The sequence below is a fragment of the Eumetopias jubatus genome, unplaced genomic scaffold (genome assembly GCF_037043125.1).
Source record: "Eumetopias jubatus isolate StellerSeaLion01/CBP00866 unplaced genomic scaffold, mEumJub1_p1.0 scaffold_15, whole genome shotgun sequence".
In the NCBI taxonomy this organism is placed as follows: Eukaryota; Metazoa; Chordata; class Mammalia; order Carnivora; family Otariidae; genus Eumetopias; species Eumetopias jubatus.
The window spans coordinates 90,861,243-90,878,748 of NW_028274821.1; the positions used below are offsets into that span (position 1 = coordinate 90,861,243).

The 17,506-nt window shown below is 39.3% G+C and overlaps 1 protein-coding gene across 5 annotated transcripts in view; it reads right to left on the minus strand.

Annotated features, from left to right (window-relative positions):
- SETX (senataxin) overlaps window positions 1-17,506 on the minus strand; it is an 83,776-nt gene that overhangs the window by 30,210 nt on the left and 36,060 nt on the right. For 4 of the 5 annotated variants that reach the window (XM_028090488.2, XM_028090487.2, XM_028090489.2 and 1 more), the window contains exons 11-13: window positions 9,280-9,379; window positions 2,258-2,431; window positions 3-235 (exon numbers count right to left, since the gene is read on the minus strand). In XM_028090488.2, coding sequence (XP_027946289.2) covers window positions 3-235; window positions 2,258-2,431; window positions 9,280-9,379 — 507 coding nt within the window. The remainder of the gene's footprint in view (window positions 1-2; window positions 236-2,257; window positions 2,432-9,279; window positions 9,380-17,506) is intronic. The other variant, XM_028090490.2, reaches the window with a different exon arrangement.

Sequence of the window (17,506 nt, forward strand, 5' to 3'; positions counted from 1 at the left end):
ACAATTCTCTCAGATGTTGTAGTTAGTAAATCTTTTGTACAGAAGTCCATGGGGTTTGGATTCAGAACAGCTCTGGCCAGTTGGTTCCGTCCACTCAACAAAGACATGGCTTTCAACTTCCTTTGTGTAGTTACCAGAGAACTGATTACAACGCATTTCACGAGTTCATTTAAATTGACTGGTAAATTATCTTGAGTCTGGATGGAAAGGGAACACTCAGATTTCCCATTGCGCACTATTATCAAGAAGGAGAAAAAGCAATTTCAGTTGCCAGGGAATAATGCTGTCCAGCTAAAAAGGTTATTCAGAATTATGTATTTTATAACTTATGTTTTTTGTATGATATTGTTCAAGTAATTCAAACGTTTACTGAATGCTTCCTAAGAACCAGGCAATTCTTTTCAAGAAAAGGGAAGCAGATAACCAAATAAACATGTCAGATGGTGCCGAGCACCATGAAGCCAAGCAGAGAAAGGGGATGAAGAAGTCATGAGGGATGGGAGGGAGCTGTTACCGTCACAGGCAAGTCAGGGAAGATCTTCTTCCTGATAAGATGGTATCTTAGGAGAAACTTGAAATAAATGAGTAGGCCACGCCCTTATCTGGGGAAAGGGTGTTACCAGCAAAGAATCAACAACTGCAAGACCATGAAGCAAAGATGTGTCTGGAGTATTTCAGGAACAGGGACAAGCCTAGTATAGCTGGAAGGAAAAGTAGGGAGACAAGTGCTGCGAAGACTCAGAGAAGAAAACGGGGCTCCGTTTTATAGGGCTCTGCAGACCACAATACTGACTTTGAACCTTGTTCCAAGTCAGGTAGAAAGCCACAGGGCAGCTTTGTACTGGGAAGTGACATCCTTGAACTTAGACATTAGAAGAATCACTCTTCCTGCAGATGGGAGAATAAACAGCAATGGGAAAAGCACAGAAGCAAACAGTCCACCAGGAAGCCACTGCAGCTGATGGTTGTGAGGACCAGGATGTGGTAAGCAGACGTGGGGCTTGGATTCTGGACACTTTGCAAAGGAGTCAACAGGATTTGCTGATGAATTACATGTAGGATGTGAGACAAAGAAAGGATCAAGGATGACTGGGGTTTTGGGCCTGAGCAACTAGAAAAAGGCAGGCCCCACTTGCTGAGATGGGAAAAAGAGAAGGAATAGTAGATGTTAGGCAGAAAATCAAGCGCTTCCTTTGGTCTTTTTGTCTAAAAGATTTGCAAATGGGGATGTCAGATAGTTGGATGCTTGAGGAGCTGGAAGAATACCTTAGAAATATAAATTTGGCGCATGTCATCATCTGCAAGAGTCAAAAAGCACAGATTAAGCTATGTACCCCTCCTGCTACTCCCCTAAATGCACTCTACAGGAAGAACTGGGCTGGACCACACTTATAGAAATACAGCACACCAGTTTCAGTGCACCATGATGCTAAACTCCAAGGAGCTTTGTTTTTAAGACTGGATGCAAAAACGAAGGAATAATGAACTCATGTTCTTGTCACATAGCTGAGGCTAAGAAAGCAGAAATGTTAAAAAGGCTGCTCAGCATACAATGAAGAATGTGGGCAACCCTGCAGTCAAACAAACGTAGGTTTCAATTCTGGGCCTACCACTTAATACTGAGAATGACCTTGGGATGAGTACTGAGTATCCCTGAGCCTTAATTTCCTGATGAGCAGGGAATATATAAATCTTACTGCTTTGCAAGGCTTTGAGGAAGACGATAAATGAGCACAGGAAGGACAAGGCACGTGGCCTGGCACACAGCAGGTACTTGTTATATCCAAGCTGACACTAATTCTGCGATGCTACTCCCAGGAGATGGGTCCCTACAACACAAGGGATGGGAGCAATGGAAACAGGAGAACCTTCAAGTTGCCTCACAATGACTTATATGTTTGGTCTTCTTGATACTTAGCTGCAACACCAAGGTTGTGATTTTAAGATACAAAAAAACAGATGGTTTGCAAATTGTCTGTTTAATAACAAACACAATGACAGATAAAGGAATATATCAGAAAGAGAGGACATTACAAAAGAAAGCTTTTAAATCATAAATCTAGAGCAATAAGTACTGGGCCTTTCCCAGATGAGTCTAGAAAAATTAAAAAAGGACTCTGAATGGCAAGTAACGAACCTGGCAAATACACGTCTCAAATATGTTTAACAAGTATATGGCCGGTAAAGCACAACTCAGAGGGAAATTAAAAGATGAGCTTATATCTGACAGATTTCTCTTTACAGTCTATCTACTTACTGACTGAAGTGCGGCGAAACTTATGAATATAACCACAATGATATTCACGGAGATCTTGCATGCGATTTCTCTCTGTATCTTTCTTCTCTCCATTTTGTCTTTCAGGAACCAAAAACACCAAATCATTTTCCTTTGGATGAACCTGTTTAGCTAGTTCACATTCCTCAAGATGAACTATGAAACAATAAGAAGTTGGCATTGATTCTAACAGAATTATTTTAAATGAGATTAAAGGATATTAACCCTTGTACTAAGTTCAAGCAACTATACAGCACTAGACTTTGTAATATACTTCAAAATAATACTCTAAGACAATCAACATTCTCAAATATGGATTATACAATATTATAAAATGTATTCTCCACAATGGCTAAAAAGCCAAAATAAAATAATATTCAAAAGCAGCTAGTAAATTTCCTTTCCTTAAAATTTATTTTAGTTTTTAACCAAAAAATTTTCTCTTTTGTTTCTCAGTTTCAAAATCCCAGGAGAAAACCCCAAAACAGATCCAAGGACATATAAGAATTTTGAGCCTACTGGTGGCATTTCAAACAAGGGGGAAAGACTAGTTGTAAACTACTGGGGCTGGGAAAACAGCAAGCACTACAACAAAAAAGTTGAGCACCGACCACCAGATCCAGTAACAGTACAGTGAACTAAAATACGAGGCACTGGGGGGGGCACCTGGGTGGCTCAGTCGTTAAGCGTCTGCCTTCGGCTCAGGTCATGATCTCAGGGTCCTCGGATCGAGCCCCGCATCGGGCTCCCCACTCGGCGGGAAGCCTGCCTCTCCCTCTCCCACTCCCCCCGCTTGTGTTCCCTCTCTTGCTGCATCTCTGTCAAATAAATAAATAAAATCTTTAAAAAATAAATAAATAAAATAAAATAAAATAAAATACGAGGCACTGGGATTAGATAGACAGAACCACTAAATCCAAACAAAATTTTAAAATGTTAGCAGGTTAGGAGTGCCTGGGTGGCTCAGTCGGTTAAGCTTCTGACTTCCACTCAGGTCATGATCGGGGTCCTGGGATCGAGCCCCGCACCAGGCTCCCTTGCTCAGTGTGGAGTCTGCTTCTCCCTCTCTCTGCCCCTCCCCGCTGCTTAAGCAAGTGCGCACGTTCTCTCTCTCTCAAAATAAATAAAATCTTTTTAAAAAAATAAATAAAATGTGGCAGGTAAGAAAGAAATATCTATGTGAAGGTATCAGACAGCAATTATAACAGTGAAGAGTTACTGTGTTGAGATCCAGAAGAATGTGGAAATCCACTGGAGTCGGCCCAGTATTTCCCCTAGAAACATCTCAACTATGCTTGGAATGGCAGCCAAGAGGCCAGGCCAGACCTGGGATGGCCTTAATGGACTAAAAAGACAAAAACTGGAGTCCAGGGCCTGTACAGAGTGGGGACCCTGGTAGCCCTATATGCTTCAGGTTGAGACTACGAAGGACTCAGGACTACACCCAAGGATGAAGCAAAAGCAAACCCGCCTCGACGTGGGCTACAGCCCAGCTTCCAAACAGCTGGGTGCTCCAGAAAAGCCAATCCCTTAAACCAGATTAAGATGATCCCACATCGCAGGTGCCCCCAAGATGCCTGGCAGAAGCAAAGGAAAATCCTCTGTGGAGGAAGATAGTATCATCCTAGGCCTCAAATTATTTTTATAAATAACTCTGCAAAGATAATGACCAACACACACCAGGGATAAGCAAGGCATAAGGAGAGAAGAAAAACACAAAGCGGTATCATCAGTGAACAACCAAGGACTGTCACTAGGGGCTACAGATTATGTCTCACACAGTTTAAAAGGTTTTACCTCATCTATGGAAACACTTAAAAGAGCTACTAAAACTATAGATTTTGATAAATCAAGGGTGCATGGTTTGTTTTAACCTAACTGTTCTAAAATAGCAAAAGATGTATACATTGAGAGAGAATTTCCAAATAAGAAAAAGTAAAAAGAAATTTTAAAATGAGAAAAAAAGTAAAAGTATTCAACCAAAACAAAAGGTAAAACATGTAATATATAATTAGGTTCATTTACTTCTGTTGTGTTTCACTTTATGGTACGTTTTTTAAAATTCACCTTTGGTAATTTAATAGTTCAAAGTCTCATATATGTGTAAAAAGTATACTCTAGTTCTACCAGAAACAGTAGAGGGAGTGGGAGAAGCAGGCTCCCTGCTAAACCAAGAGCCCAACGAGGGGCTCAATCCCATGATCTGAGCCGAAGGCAGATGCTTAACTGACTGAGCCACCCAGGCGCGCCCCTCAGTTTTTTCTTTATATATTTTATTAGGTATATATACATTGAGAATTGTCATCTCTTCTGAACTAAACTTATTATGAAAAATTCCCTTTGTATGTAAGTTTTTTTGTCTTACAGTCTATTTAGTCTGATATTAACAGAGCTAAACATGTCCTTTTTTTTTTTTTTTTAAAGATTTGAGAGAGAGAGAGAGAGAAAGCGCGTGCAATGTGTGTGAGGGACTACCCGCTGAGCGCGGAACCCAACACAGGGCTTGACCCTACAACCCTGACGTCACAACCTGAGCCGACATCAAGAGTAGGATGCTCAATTGACTGAGCCACCCAGGCGCCCCTAAACACATCTTCTTTTAGTAGAGTTTGTGTGACTGTCTTTCTCCAATCCTCTATTTTTTCAACCTTTCTGTATTCTTACGCTTACATGTATTACTTGTTCACACATACAGTGTAGTATTATATTGTAATCATACTGTTCTTGAAATAACCATTTTCTTCTACAGGATGCTAAGCTTACTTAGAAAATTGCAAGTTCAGATACGGGATAAAAGAATATAGATGATATTGGTCATATGAGATAGCAAGTCAGCTCTCAAAGACTTGTAGGGTCCTATCTAAAGGGCTTAAATGATAATGGATAGAAACACAAGTATATGTAAGTCTATGCATTTATGAAATTAAAAAAAAAAAAACACACTGGTCAACACCAGTGCCTGCAGTGAATTAGCTCATTATTTTATTTTAAGATTTTATTTATTTATTTGACAGAGAGAGACACAGCGAGAGAGGGAACACAAGCAGGGGGAGTGGGAGAGGGAGAAGCAGGCTTCCCGCAAAGCAGGGAGCCCGATGCGGGGCTCGATCCCAGGACCCTGGGACCATGACCTGAGCCAAAGGCAGACGCTTAACGACTGAGCCACCCAGGCGCCCCTAGGCTCATTATTTTAAAAACTGGTCAAGAGTCAAGTACTTTTCTACATTTCTTTATAAAGCACACCAGAGAGTAACCAAATAATATAGAGAAATTTCTTCATAGAACTATTCCAGCTAATAAGTGATCAAGTAAAAATATCACCATTTTGTACCTTTAATAAATTAATCTAGGCATTAAGCATCCACAGCTGTAAATATTACTAAAAGAGAAATTAGAGATCATGCACCTCCTGATAAAGGAACATAACCATCTATGAAATAGTTTTGCCAAAAATAATAAATCAGACTTGAATCGGATCATGCCTCTAGAAACAACTATCAATTTACAGGAAATACAGAGGACAGAAAAACATACCAACACACACCAGGGGGACACAATCAACAAGTACAGACAATAATTCTAAAGGATCAACGACTCAACTTTTTCAACAAACAAATTACAAAGGGGAAAAAAAAACAGAATGAGAAAATTATAGTTAAAAAAAAAAAAAACCTTTCAACTAGTGTCAATGTGTGGACCTAATTTGGACCTTATTTCAAACTCGCTGAAAAAAGTTGTTATTTATGATGAAATTGAAAATCTGAACAATGACTAGCTATCTGATATTAAGGAATAACTGTTAATATTTTAGCAATAAAATGTGATCTTATTATAAAATTTTAGGTCTGTATCTTTTAGAGATAGTCACTGAATTACAAATGACGCCCCACCCTTGCAAAGATCAAACCAAAGATGATGTGCAAAACCTCTCCATCAAAAACTCTAAAACATTACTGAAAATAAACCAAAATAACTGGATGTATTTCTTATTCATGAGTTAGAAAATTATCAGAAAGAGGTCAATTCTCAAAAAAAAAAGATGTCAATTCCTGCCCAATTTCCCCATTTTTTTCCTCTAAAATTTATATGGGAACTCAAGCAGACAAGAATAGCCAAGGCACTCTTAAGGCAAAAAAGGTAGGAGGAACTGTTCAGTGGTTATTAAAACTCGTTATAAAGCTGGACTAAGGAATGAGGCAATGTGATGTGGGCACAAGGGTAGGCAAATGATCCAATAAAGAAATGAGTCCAGAAAAAAATCCATGAGTTAAATGGACACTAGATTTATGGCAAATATGGCACTGCGCAGCATGAAGAGGGTGGACTTTTCAATAAATGATATTGGGATAACCGCAATTCCATTTGGAAAAAAAAAATGAAACATGACCCCTACACATCCCATTCATGCATAAAAATAAATTCCGGGTTGACAAAACAATGAACTGTCTAGAAAACGGGCTACAAACTTTTTCTGTGAAGAGCCAAACTTTTTTTTCTGCAAGCCACACATAGGGTCTGTTGTATATTCATCAGCTTTTTTCCAAAGTTCTTTGGGGCACCTGGGTGGCTCAGTCGGTTAAAGCATCTGCCTCCAGCTCAGGTCATGGTCCCACGGTCCTGGGATAGAGCCCCAAATCGGGCTCCCTGCTTGACAGGGAGTCTGCTTCTCTCTCTCCCTCTGCCCCTCCCCCTGCTCATGCATGCTCTCTCTCTCAAATAAAGTCTTAAAAAAAATTCTTTAAAAATGTAAAAATCTGGGGCACCCGGGTGGCTCAGTCGTTAAGCGTTTGCCTTCAGCTCAGGTCATGATCCTGGGGTCCTGGGATGGAGCCCCACATCGGGCTCCCTGCTCAGTGGGGAGCCTGCTTCTCCCTCTGCCCCAGCCCCCCACCCCTCATGCTCAGGTGCGCTCTCCTCTCTTTCTCTCTCACAAAAATAAATTTAAAAAAATCTTAAAAAAAAAAAAAAAGACCAAAGTCAGAACCATAAAGAAGTAAGTATAACAGTTTTGAACATGTGTAGAAATTGTCCGTGCCTCAAAACCTGCATGTGAATCTGAATAACAAACTGCCAAAAGTGTCTTCTTTTAAGACAGAAAAAAGAAAGAAGAAAACAATGTCCCTAATAGGAAAAGGGGCCTGGGTGGCTCAGTTGGATGAGCGATCAGGTCCTGATCTCAGGGTCATGGGATGGAGCCCTGCAGAGAGGGGAGTCTGCTTCTCTCCCTCTTCCTCTCCCTCTGCCCGTCCCTCGCTCTTGTGCTCTCTCTCAAAATAAAATCTTAAACAAAAAAAAAAAAAAGGAAGAAAGAAGAGGAGGGGCAAAGGGCATGAACCATTATCCCCATAGTCCCCTAAGAATACTCACGATCAGAAAAGATTTGGCAACAAAGCTACAACCTCAGATGAGATACACTTTACATACATAAAAGTGGAAAACAAAGTTGAAGCTAGCAAATGAGGGAGTGTACATTCTTATATCTTCATGTTAGAAGTGAAACTGATATTCCTTTTGGTAGGCAGAGGCAATATGGAATAAGTCTTAAAATACACATCTGTTTGACCTAGCAAAGTTTACACTCAGTGTTTGCAACAGTGAAAAACTATAAACAATGTACATGTCTAACTAGACACGACTGGTTAAGTAGATCTGTGGAATATATTTACAATGGAATAACTATAAATATTAAATATACTGTTATTGGGCGCCTGGTGGCTCAGTTGGTTAAGCGACTGCCTTCAACTCGGGTCATGATCCTGGAGTCCTGGGATCGAGTCCCGCATCGGACTCCCCGCTTGGCAGGGAGTCTGCTTCTCCATCTGACCCTCCCCCCTCTCATGCTCTCTCTGTCTCATTCTTTCTCTCTCAAATAAATAAAATCTTTAAAAAAAAAAAAAAATAAATATACTGTTATTTAGTAACTCTGAAAAGACATTTACAATATATTAAATAAAATTAAGTAAAATATAAATTTCATGCAGGCAGGAATCTTATGTTTTCTTCACAGCTATATACCTAGCATCTAGAATCATACCCATAATGAGGCACTATAAAGTCAACATATGCTGAATGAATGAAAAATGTCATTAAATAAATGACCCTACTACATTCACATATACACAATTCACACAGGTGAGCAGACAGTCTCGCAGTAAGATATATACTAGTATTTTCATAGGACTATCTTGGAATGATCGGAATTGGTGATTTTTTTTTCTGTTGGCTAATATTATTTCGGTGTCCTACAATGAACATATAGTACCTTTCCCCAAAAATATACATACACATGCTTTTTATCTTAATTGAATCTATGGAGTAGGGTGGACGGGGGTGAGGCAAAAAAGGATTTATACTTTTTATTTTAAAGAGTTCTGAATGTTTGGTTGATTTATAACTAATGCATTAAGTGTGGTATGTGTTTCAGACCAATGATGAAATGAGAAGATAGACAGCAGGAAGATTTACTCAGAATCTAGAAACACTCTGATTTTCGGACACCGTCCCCCAACCAATCTTGTCAAGCTCCCTTCACTCACCCTCTCTTCCATGCCCAGCTTCCACTTTGGCCTGTGGTTTTCTAATTATAGAATGGTTACAACCGTGAATTTTATATCCATAACTGTCCCAGTAATTGTTCTCATTAAAAGACTTTAAACACGGGGCGCCTGGGTGGCTCAGTTGTTAAGCATCTGCCTTCGGCTCAGGTCATGATCCCAGGGTCCTGGGATGGAGCCCCGCATCGGGCTCCCTGCTCCGCGGGAAGCCTGCTTCTCCCTCTCCCACTCCCCCTGTTTGTGTTCCCTCTCTGTCTCTCTCTCTCTCTCTGTCAGATAAATAAATAAAATCTTAAAAAAAAAAAAAAAAAGACTTTAAACATTCCTCGTAAGAGGTTACAAATTCAGCTTAGGAAACCTATGTCCCAAAAAATTCAAATGATGATAAGCTTTCCTCAAACAGCAATTTCCAATTATTATATATTCCAAATTACAGAAGAAAGAACTTACCCACAAACTCCCAGTATTTTTTATAATCAGCAGGAAATTTTCGTAAATGCAACTGATAGAATTTCTCTTTGTTTGGAGAGCTGATCCACTCCTGTGCCACCTACATACAGCAAAAAAACATATTAAGAAAGCAAAAACATTCTGGAAAGCCAATTCTAAACAGCAAAATTTCCCAAAACAAGCAACAAGTCTGGAACCTAAAACCTCAAGTGGCAGAACATGAAAAATTAATTTGTGACTTCTAGTTTCCAGTTTAACATACAAGGAACTTAGAAGTCACCACTTCATCCTAATGAGTTAAAAGCAAGCTGAAAAATCAACAACCCTTCCCATAACCAGAAGTGACAGGAGCACAAAGCTCAGTGCCAGGAGAGGACACCCTGAACTGGAACTGATGAGCTGCTTGAGGCTCACGTGGACAACTCTGAGTGACAATAACTCTAGAGGGACCCAGTCGTAAGGGGGACCCCTCCACTTTGTTGAGTTCTACCTCTAGGCCCTCACAGTGAGTACTGGAGAAAATCCCTTCATGCTTCTAGCACAAGGAGGAGGAAAGAAACCATTTTGAAATATATCAGAACATTCTGATCTTAACAAGGCTTGATCTTGGAGAAACTCCTATATTACCAGAGTTGAACTATTTTAGGGAAAAGAAATAACCAACTGAGCCCGTTCTGGCCATCCTGTCCCACCTAAGGAGGTGGAGGGAACTGAGAAACGTGTACGGTTCACAGTCCAGGGGCCAAACCTCACCAAGAGACTGAAAGACTACCACAGCTTACAGAACCATCACCCTCCTCCAAAACTTACCATATTACTAAGCCTACTTACTGCTGGCTGTTCCTTTCACCTACATCATGTCCACCTTACAACAAAAATTATAAGGCATACTCAAAGGCCAAAAACAGTCTGAAGAGATTGAATAAGCATCAGAATCAGAGGCAGATATCACAGGAATGCTGGAATTACCAGAACAGGAAATTCTGTGTGTGTAATTATTTTTTTAAGATTTTATGAGAGAGAGAGAGAGAGAGACACAGCAAGAGAGGGAACACAAGCAGGGGGAGCGGGAGAGGGAGAAGCAGGCTTCCCGCGGAGCAGGAAGCCCGATGCGGGGCTCGATCCCAGGACCCTGGGATCATGACCTGAGCTAAAGGCAGACACTTAACAACTAAGCCACCCTGGCACCTCCTGACCAGGAAATTTTTTAAAAACTATAATTAATACACTAAGAGTTTAACGGAAAAAGTAGAGCATGCAAGAGATGACAATGGGGGCACCTGGGTGACTCAGTTGGTTAAGCATCCAACTCTTGATTCTGGCTCAGGTCATGATCTCACAGTTGTGAGATCAAGTCCTGCCTTGGGCTCCACGCTGGCCGTGGAGCTTGCTTAAGATTCTCTCTCTCCCTCTCCCTCACTCTATTAAAAAAAAAAAATAGATGATAATGTAAATTCTAAGAATCAAAAAGAAATGCTAGAGATCAGAAACACTGGCAGAAATGAAGGATGATGCCTCTGGTGGGTTCATCAGTAGACTGGACATGGCTGAGGGAAGAACTGCTGCACTTGAGGATCTGGCAACAGAAACTACCAAAGCTGAAAGGCAAGGAGAACAAAGACTGGGGAAAAAGAACAGAATATCCAAGAACCGTGGGCCAAGTGCCAAAGACCCAACACACATGCAATGGGGCAACCGGGAGCAGGAGCAAAAGTAACAGAAGCAAGATCTGAAGCAATCATGCCTCAGAGTCTCCCCAAAATAATGTCTGACACCGAATCACAGATCCAGGAAGCTCAGAGGACACCAAGCAGAATAAATGCCAAAAAACATACGCAGGTATATCATATCCATACTTCAGAAATCTGAAATAGCGAAGATAAAAAAGTTGTGAAAAAAGTCAGTGGAGAAAAACATCTTACCTACAGAGGAGAAAAGATAAGAATTACACGTAACTTCTCAGAAACCATGCAAGCAGGAAGAACGTGGAGTGAAATATTTAAACTGTTGAGAGAAAAAAACCCACCAACCTAAAATCCTGAACCCTACAATTCTCCAAAAGTGAAGGAGAAATAAAGGCTTTCTCAAAGAAAAATTGATGGTATCTGTCACCATTAAATCCATCTTGCAAGAAATGTTGAAAAAGATCTTAAGAGAGAAGGAAAATGATATTGGTCAGAAATTCGGATCTACAGAAACAAAGAGCATCAGAGAATGAATAAGTGAAGGTAAAATTAAAACCTTTATGTTTCTTTTTCTTAACTGATCTAATAGTTTATTCAAAATAATAGTAATGATATATTCAGTCATGTATGTGTGTGTTTATGTATGTTTGTGTGTGTTTATGTATGTTTGTGTGTGTATGTTTATGTGTGTGTGTTTGTGTGTGTGTTTATGTATGTGTGTGTATGTTTGTGTGTTTGTGTATGTGTATGTTTATGTATGTGTGTGTGTGTGTATATGTTTATCTATGTTTATACATCAGTGAAATGAATGCCAATAATGATACAAGGGATGGGAGGGAAGAATTAGTAATATTTTGTTACTATGATGTACTCAGTACCCACGAAGTGTTATCTGAAAGTGGACTCACGTTAGTTTTAAATATGTACTGGAAGCTCTAGGACAACCACTAAAAAAAAGTAAAGAATAACTGATATGCCAAGGAGAAAGAGAGAACGGAACCATACAAAACGCTCAGTTCAAACCACAGTGGCAGAGAGGAATGAGGGTGGCTCGGCTGGTTAAGGGCCCGACTCTGGATTTGGGCTCAGGTGATGGTCTCAGGGTTGTGAACGAGCCCTGCCTTGCGCTGGGCATGGAGCCTGCTTAAGGTTCTCTCCCCCCCCCCCCGCCCCTTCCCACCCCTGCGCATGTGCGCATTCTCACTCTTAAAAAAGGAAGAGACCCCACAACGGTGGAGAAAGCATGGAAGACAAGAAGAGGAACAAGGAACAAGGACAACAAATAGAAAACCGTAACAAGTACAGCAGAAATGGATCCACTTACACCAACAGTCACCTTAAAGGTCAACGATCTAAACACACCAAATAAAAGATTGTCAGAGTGAATCAGAAAATAAGACCCAACTGTATGCTGTCTACAAGAAACTCACCTTAGATATAAAGACACATTACGGATTAAAGTAAAAGGATGGAGGGGGACCTGGGTGGCACAGTCAGTTAAGCATCTGACTCTCGGGTTTCAGCTCAGGTCGTGACCTCAGGGCTGTGAGACTGAGCCCCATGTCAGGCTCAGCACGGAGTGTGCTTAAGGCTCTCTCTCTCTGCCCCTCCCCTGCCCCGCCCCAGACTCTCTCTCAAATAAATAAATCAATCTTAAAAAAAAAAAAAAAGTAAAGGGATGGAGAAAGATAAGCATGCTAACACTAACAGAAAGAAAAGAAACAGTATCACACAAGGCAATTTATATATATTTCTTGACACCACTGCACCTGCTAGTAGATACCATTTCCAGTTAAAGAAAATAAGAATATTCAAATGACATGCCCAAAGCAATAGAGCTAGTAACTGGGCAGACAGGATTTAAGAAAAAAACTTATCATCTACATTTCCTAACAAACAATAGAAGGAACAATTTAAAAAAGAAAGAAAGAGAGAGAGAGAGAGAAAGACAGGGAGGGAGGGAGGGAAAGAAAGAGGCAGTAGCTATATTAATTTCCAACAGAGCAGACCTCAAGGCAAGGAAAGTCATCAGGGATGAAGAGGGGTATCATGTGAAGGACAAATAAGTCACTATTCCAAGATACATGGGTCAATACTCTAAGATGACACAATAAGCCTTCATATATATGTGCCTAACAACAGAGAATCAAAATAAGTGAGGCAAAAACTGATGGAACTGCAAGAAAAAAATAATATTTTAACACTCTTCTATCAGAAATGGACAGATCTAACAGGCAGAAAATTGGGAAAGACACAGCTGAACTCAAAAGCACCATCAACCAACCAGATATAAATGACATCTATAGACTACTCCATGACAGTAGCAGATCACACATTCTTTTCAAGCTCACATGGCAAAACAGACATCTGAGGACGTAAACCACACCTTAACAAATTCAAAGGATAGAAATCATACACTGTCTGTTCCAGACTATAACAGAATTAAACTAGAAATCAACAACAGAGATAACTGGAAAAGCCCAACATATCTGGAGATTAAACAACACATTGCCAAAGAAGAAATCTCAAGAGAAATTTTAAAAATATACTGAACTAACTGAAAATGAAAAATACAACCTCTGAAAATGTGTGAGATGTAGCAAATGCAGTGCTTAGAGGGAAGTTTATCCACACTGAATGCATATATTAGAAAAGAAGAAAGATCTAAAATCAGTAATCTAAGCTTCCACCCTAGGAAACTAGAAAAGAAGAGCAAATTAAATCTAAAGCAAGCATAAAAAGAAAAATAATAAAAGAGCAGAAAGCAATGAAATTGAAAACAGGAAATCAGTAAGAAAGATCAATGAAACCAAAAGCTGGTTCTTTGAAAAGATCATAAAATTGATGAGCCTCTAGCTCATGCTAGAGCCTAAGAAAAAAAAGAAGACACAGATTTCCAATATCAGAAATGAAAGAGGAGACATCACTATAGATCCCACAGACATGAAAAAGATAACAAAGGTTATGAACAACCCTATGACTACAAATTTGATAACCTAGGTAAAATGGACCTATTCCTAGAAAGAAATAATCTGCCAAAATTCACACAAGAAATAGATAACATGAATAGGCCAACATCTATTAAAGAAATTCAATCAGTAAAAAAAAGGAACCTTCTGAAACAAAACACCCAGGCCAGCTGAATTCACTGGTGAATTTTTGAGGAAGAAATTATACCAATTCTCTATGATCTCCTCCAGAATACAGAAGCAGAAGAGTACTTCCTAACTCATTCTATGAGGCCAACACTACCCTAATACTAAAACCAGACAGACATTACAGAAAAAGAAAACTATAGCTCAGTATCTCCAACATAAAAGTAAAAATCCCCACCAAAACATTAGCAAATGGAATCCAACAATGTATAAAAACAATTACACATCATGAGGGTTAACCAACCAAGACTCCTCAGCATTTATGCAGCATGAGAATTATTTGCAAATGAGGTCAGACTCTGGTCCAACACAGCTACAATCGGTTTGTATCACCCACTTCCATGTCCAGAGTGCCCCACAATGTGGCAGGTCTGAAGAATCACCTTCAAAGATGCACTCTATGTTCATAACCTCATTCATGATTGCCAAAACCTGAAAACAACCCACATGTTCATCAACTGTGATTGGAAAAACAAATACAGCATTATCCATACAATGAAATATTATCTGAGAATAAAAGGCCATGAACAACATGGATGACCCTCAATACCATGCTAAGTAAAAGGAACCAGATGCAAAAGACCAAATATTTTATCATTCTATTTATAGGATATATCCAGAAACAGCAAATCTGCAGAGTCACAAGGTAGATTCGTGTCTGCCTGAGGCCGGCTGCAGAATGAGGAGTGACTGAAAATGGGCTCAAGGGCTAGTTTTAGTGCTACTGGAAATGTCTAAAAACTGATTATGGTGATGGTTATAAAACTCTGTAAATTTACTAAAAAAATTATTCATTTGCATACTTTAAAAGGGTGAATTTCAGAGTATATAAATTATACTTCAATAAAGCTATTAAAATGCATCCTAGCAGGTACAACAAAGAGAAAGAAAAGGACAGATCAATAAAATCTCAAACCTGCTTATCTTAGAGAACAGGGTATCTGCCTGAGAGTGCCCAGAAGGTCCCAAATAGTCCCCATCCTGGGGAGAGGACAGACTTTTAGTTTGAAATTATTTGGACTTATATTAATTTCTAAAGCAACCTTAGGAACCAGAAATAAAGAGGATCTCTGATCGTCAAGCTATAATGGCCTCCTATTACAGGCCAAACTTATTGAGAGATCACAGAGAAATTCAAAAAGTACTAAGGAATATACTCAGTATATACTATATATTCACTGGTTTGTACATTTGATGAAGTTACATTTTTATCTGTTTCATAACCTTTTTTGGACTAGGAAAATTTAAACATCATGAATGGCATGTGCTAATGTTTTCACACTAAATGAAATAACAGTTAAATGTACAAATAAGTGAAGGTTTGTGGTCCCATCAAAGCAGTATTAAGTTTAGAAGAAATCACCTAGGTTCAGAGGACAAATAATCACGCATATAGTTAGAAAATAAGCTCCCTGAGTAGAACATTTACAATGCACTGAACAGAAACTAACATTCATTGGCTCTTCAAATTATTACAGGACAGTGGAAATGCTGTAATATCATACAATGCACTGTAACTAAAAAACATACCATGTTCCTGTTCTTTACACTGGGAGGAAGGGGACATGTCCAGTGAGGCCCTATCATCAGAGGATATACCAGTCTTCTTTTTTCCCCAACAGAGAATGGGATTATTCTACAAAACTGTATGTTTCTAAAAATTTGATAATTTTTCAGATCAAAATATTCTATTACATTCTGATAAAAATATTACCACTATATACATTTTCTTTGATTATAATGGGACGGTTAAGATAATTCTGATTTAAAAAAATTACACTATTAAAATAACAGCTATTTCACTGTGGAAAAGGAGTTTTTACAAAGGTGGTTCCCAGTAACCAATGTTGCTCTTGCCTTACAGGTTATAAGAAAATAGAACCAAACACAAAACCTACAAAGCAACTGCCATTCATACTGATATGTCCTATCTTCCCTTTCTTTACAAAGTCAAAGGCGAAACCCACTGACTTTTGTTCTAAATCCCTCTTGTCAAGACTCAAATTTCTGAAGTTACCCATTTTCTTACATCAATTTCTTCCTGCCCATTGTTCCTTCCCATCAGCATACACCTTGACCCACCTCTCAGAAAACAAAAAACCCACCCAAACCATGTGGAGACAAGGGGGTAAAAGAGGAACTTTGTGCTTTGTCCTCAATTTTGCTGTGAATCTGAAACTGCTTTATAAGGTTTCTTAATGAAAGGGGGGAAAAAGGCACCACTAGCAAACAAAACAAATCCTTTTTTAACTCCCGAATCACCATCCAACTACTGCCCATATTTTTCTGCTCCCCTTCTTTTTTCAAAACAGTCCTGCTATTCACATCTTTTATACTTGGCTTCTGTCCTAACCACTCCACCAAAATTTCTCATCCAGGTAGCATACTCCACTTTCAAAGATTACTTCCTTGCTCTCTTTTTGCCTCCTTGCTTTTGATCTCAGGTAAACAGTAAATCAGAATTCAAGATATACTCCCATCAACAGTCTATGCAAGGCCTCTCTTACTCGATTTTTCCTTTTACCCCACATGCCCACTCCCACAACTTCCACCTTCCACACCCACCCTGTTTCTGGTACTAGTTATCACTAAAAAAAAATCCAGTGCAGTGTGTGTTTACCCCAAAGGACACTGTGGTATAAATCTTACTTTTTTTCAATCAATACTTAAGAGTTTGTTGCTACTGATTACAGTTGGAACTATCGTATTACATTCATCCATCCTAACTGGTTCTAACTCCATAAACAATCCTGTAAATAACATCCTGAGACGCACAGATTCCCATGGATGGACAAGGGAGTGTTCTGGTGAGCACACCCCAGTGTGAGACTAAGCAGTCAGAGTGATCACAAACTTTGGCTCACCACCCTGTTACTTTAATGTCCTTTTCTTTGTTTGAGCAACACTTCATACAGTTATTCACCATTTAGTCTTCCCTTCGGTGGACTGCTAGTTTTATTTTTTGTCCATCTCCTATTGATTTCCCTGTATTTTTGCTGATTTACAAAAGCTCTTTGTAAAAGCTCCTAGTTGTCTCCTGTCACTTTTGGAGTATTTTAACTCTTCTCCCCATCTGTTAACTATGAATATGGGGTCCTTCACTGAAAAATTCTTAACTATGACAGAGTAAAATCCAAATTTTTCATCTTAGGGTTAATGTTTCTTGGGTTTTTAGGACTTTAGTCACCTAAATTGACGTGTGTTTTCTGATATTTATTCTATCTTATGTAATTCTACCTTTCAAATATATGTGTTAATTGAAGATAATGTACTGTAAGATAGTAATGTAGACTAATTTATTTCCGCTAGAGTAGGCCAATTTTCCCCCTACTATCGAACAGTCTCTCCTCTCCCTGCTGACCTATGGTGGCCCGTCAGTCTTACCCT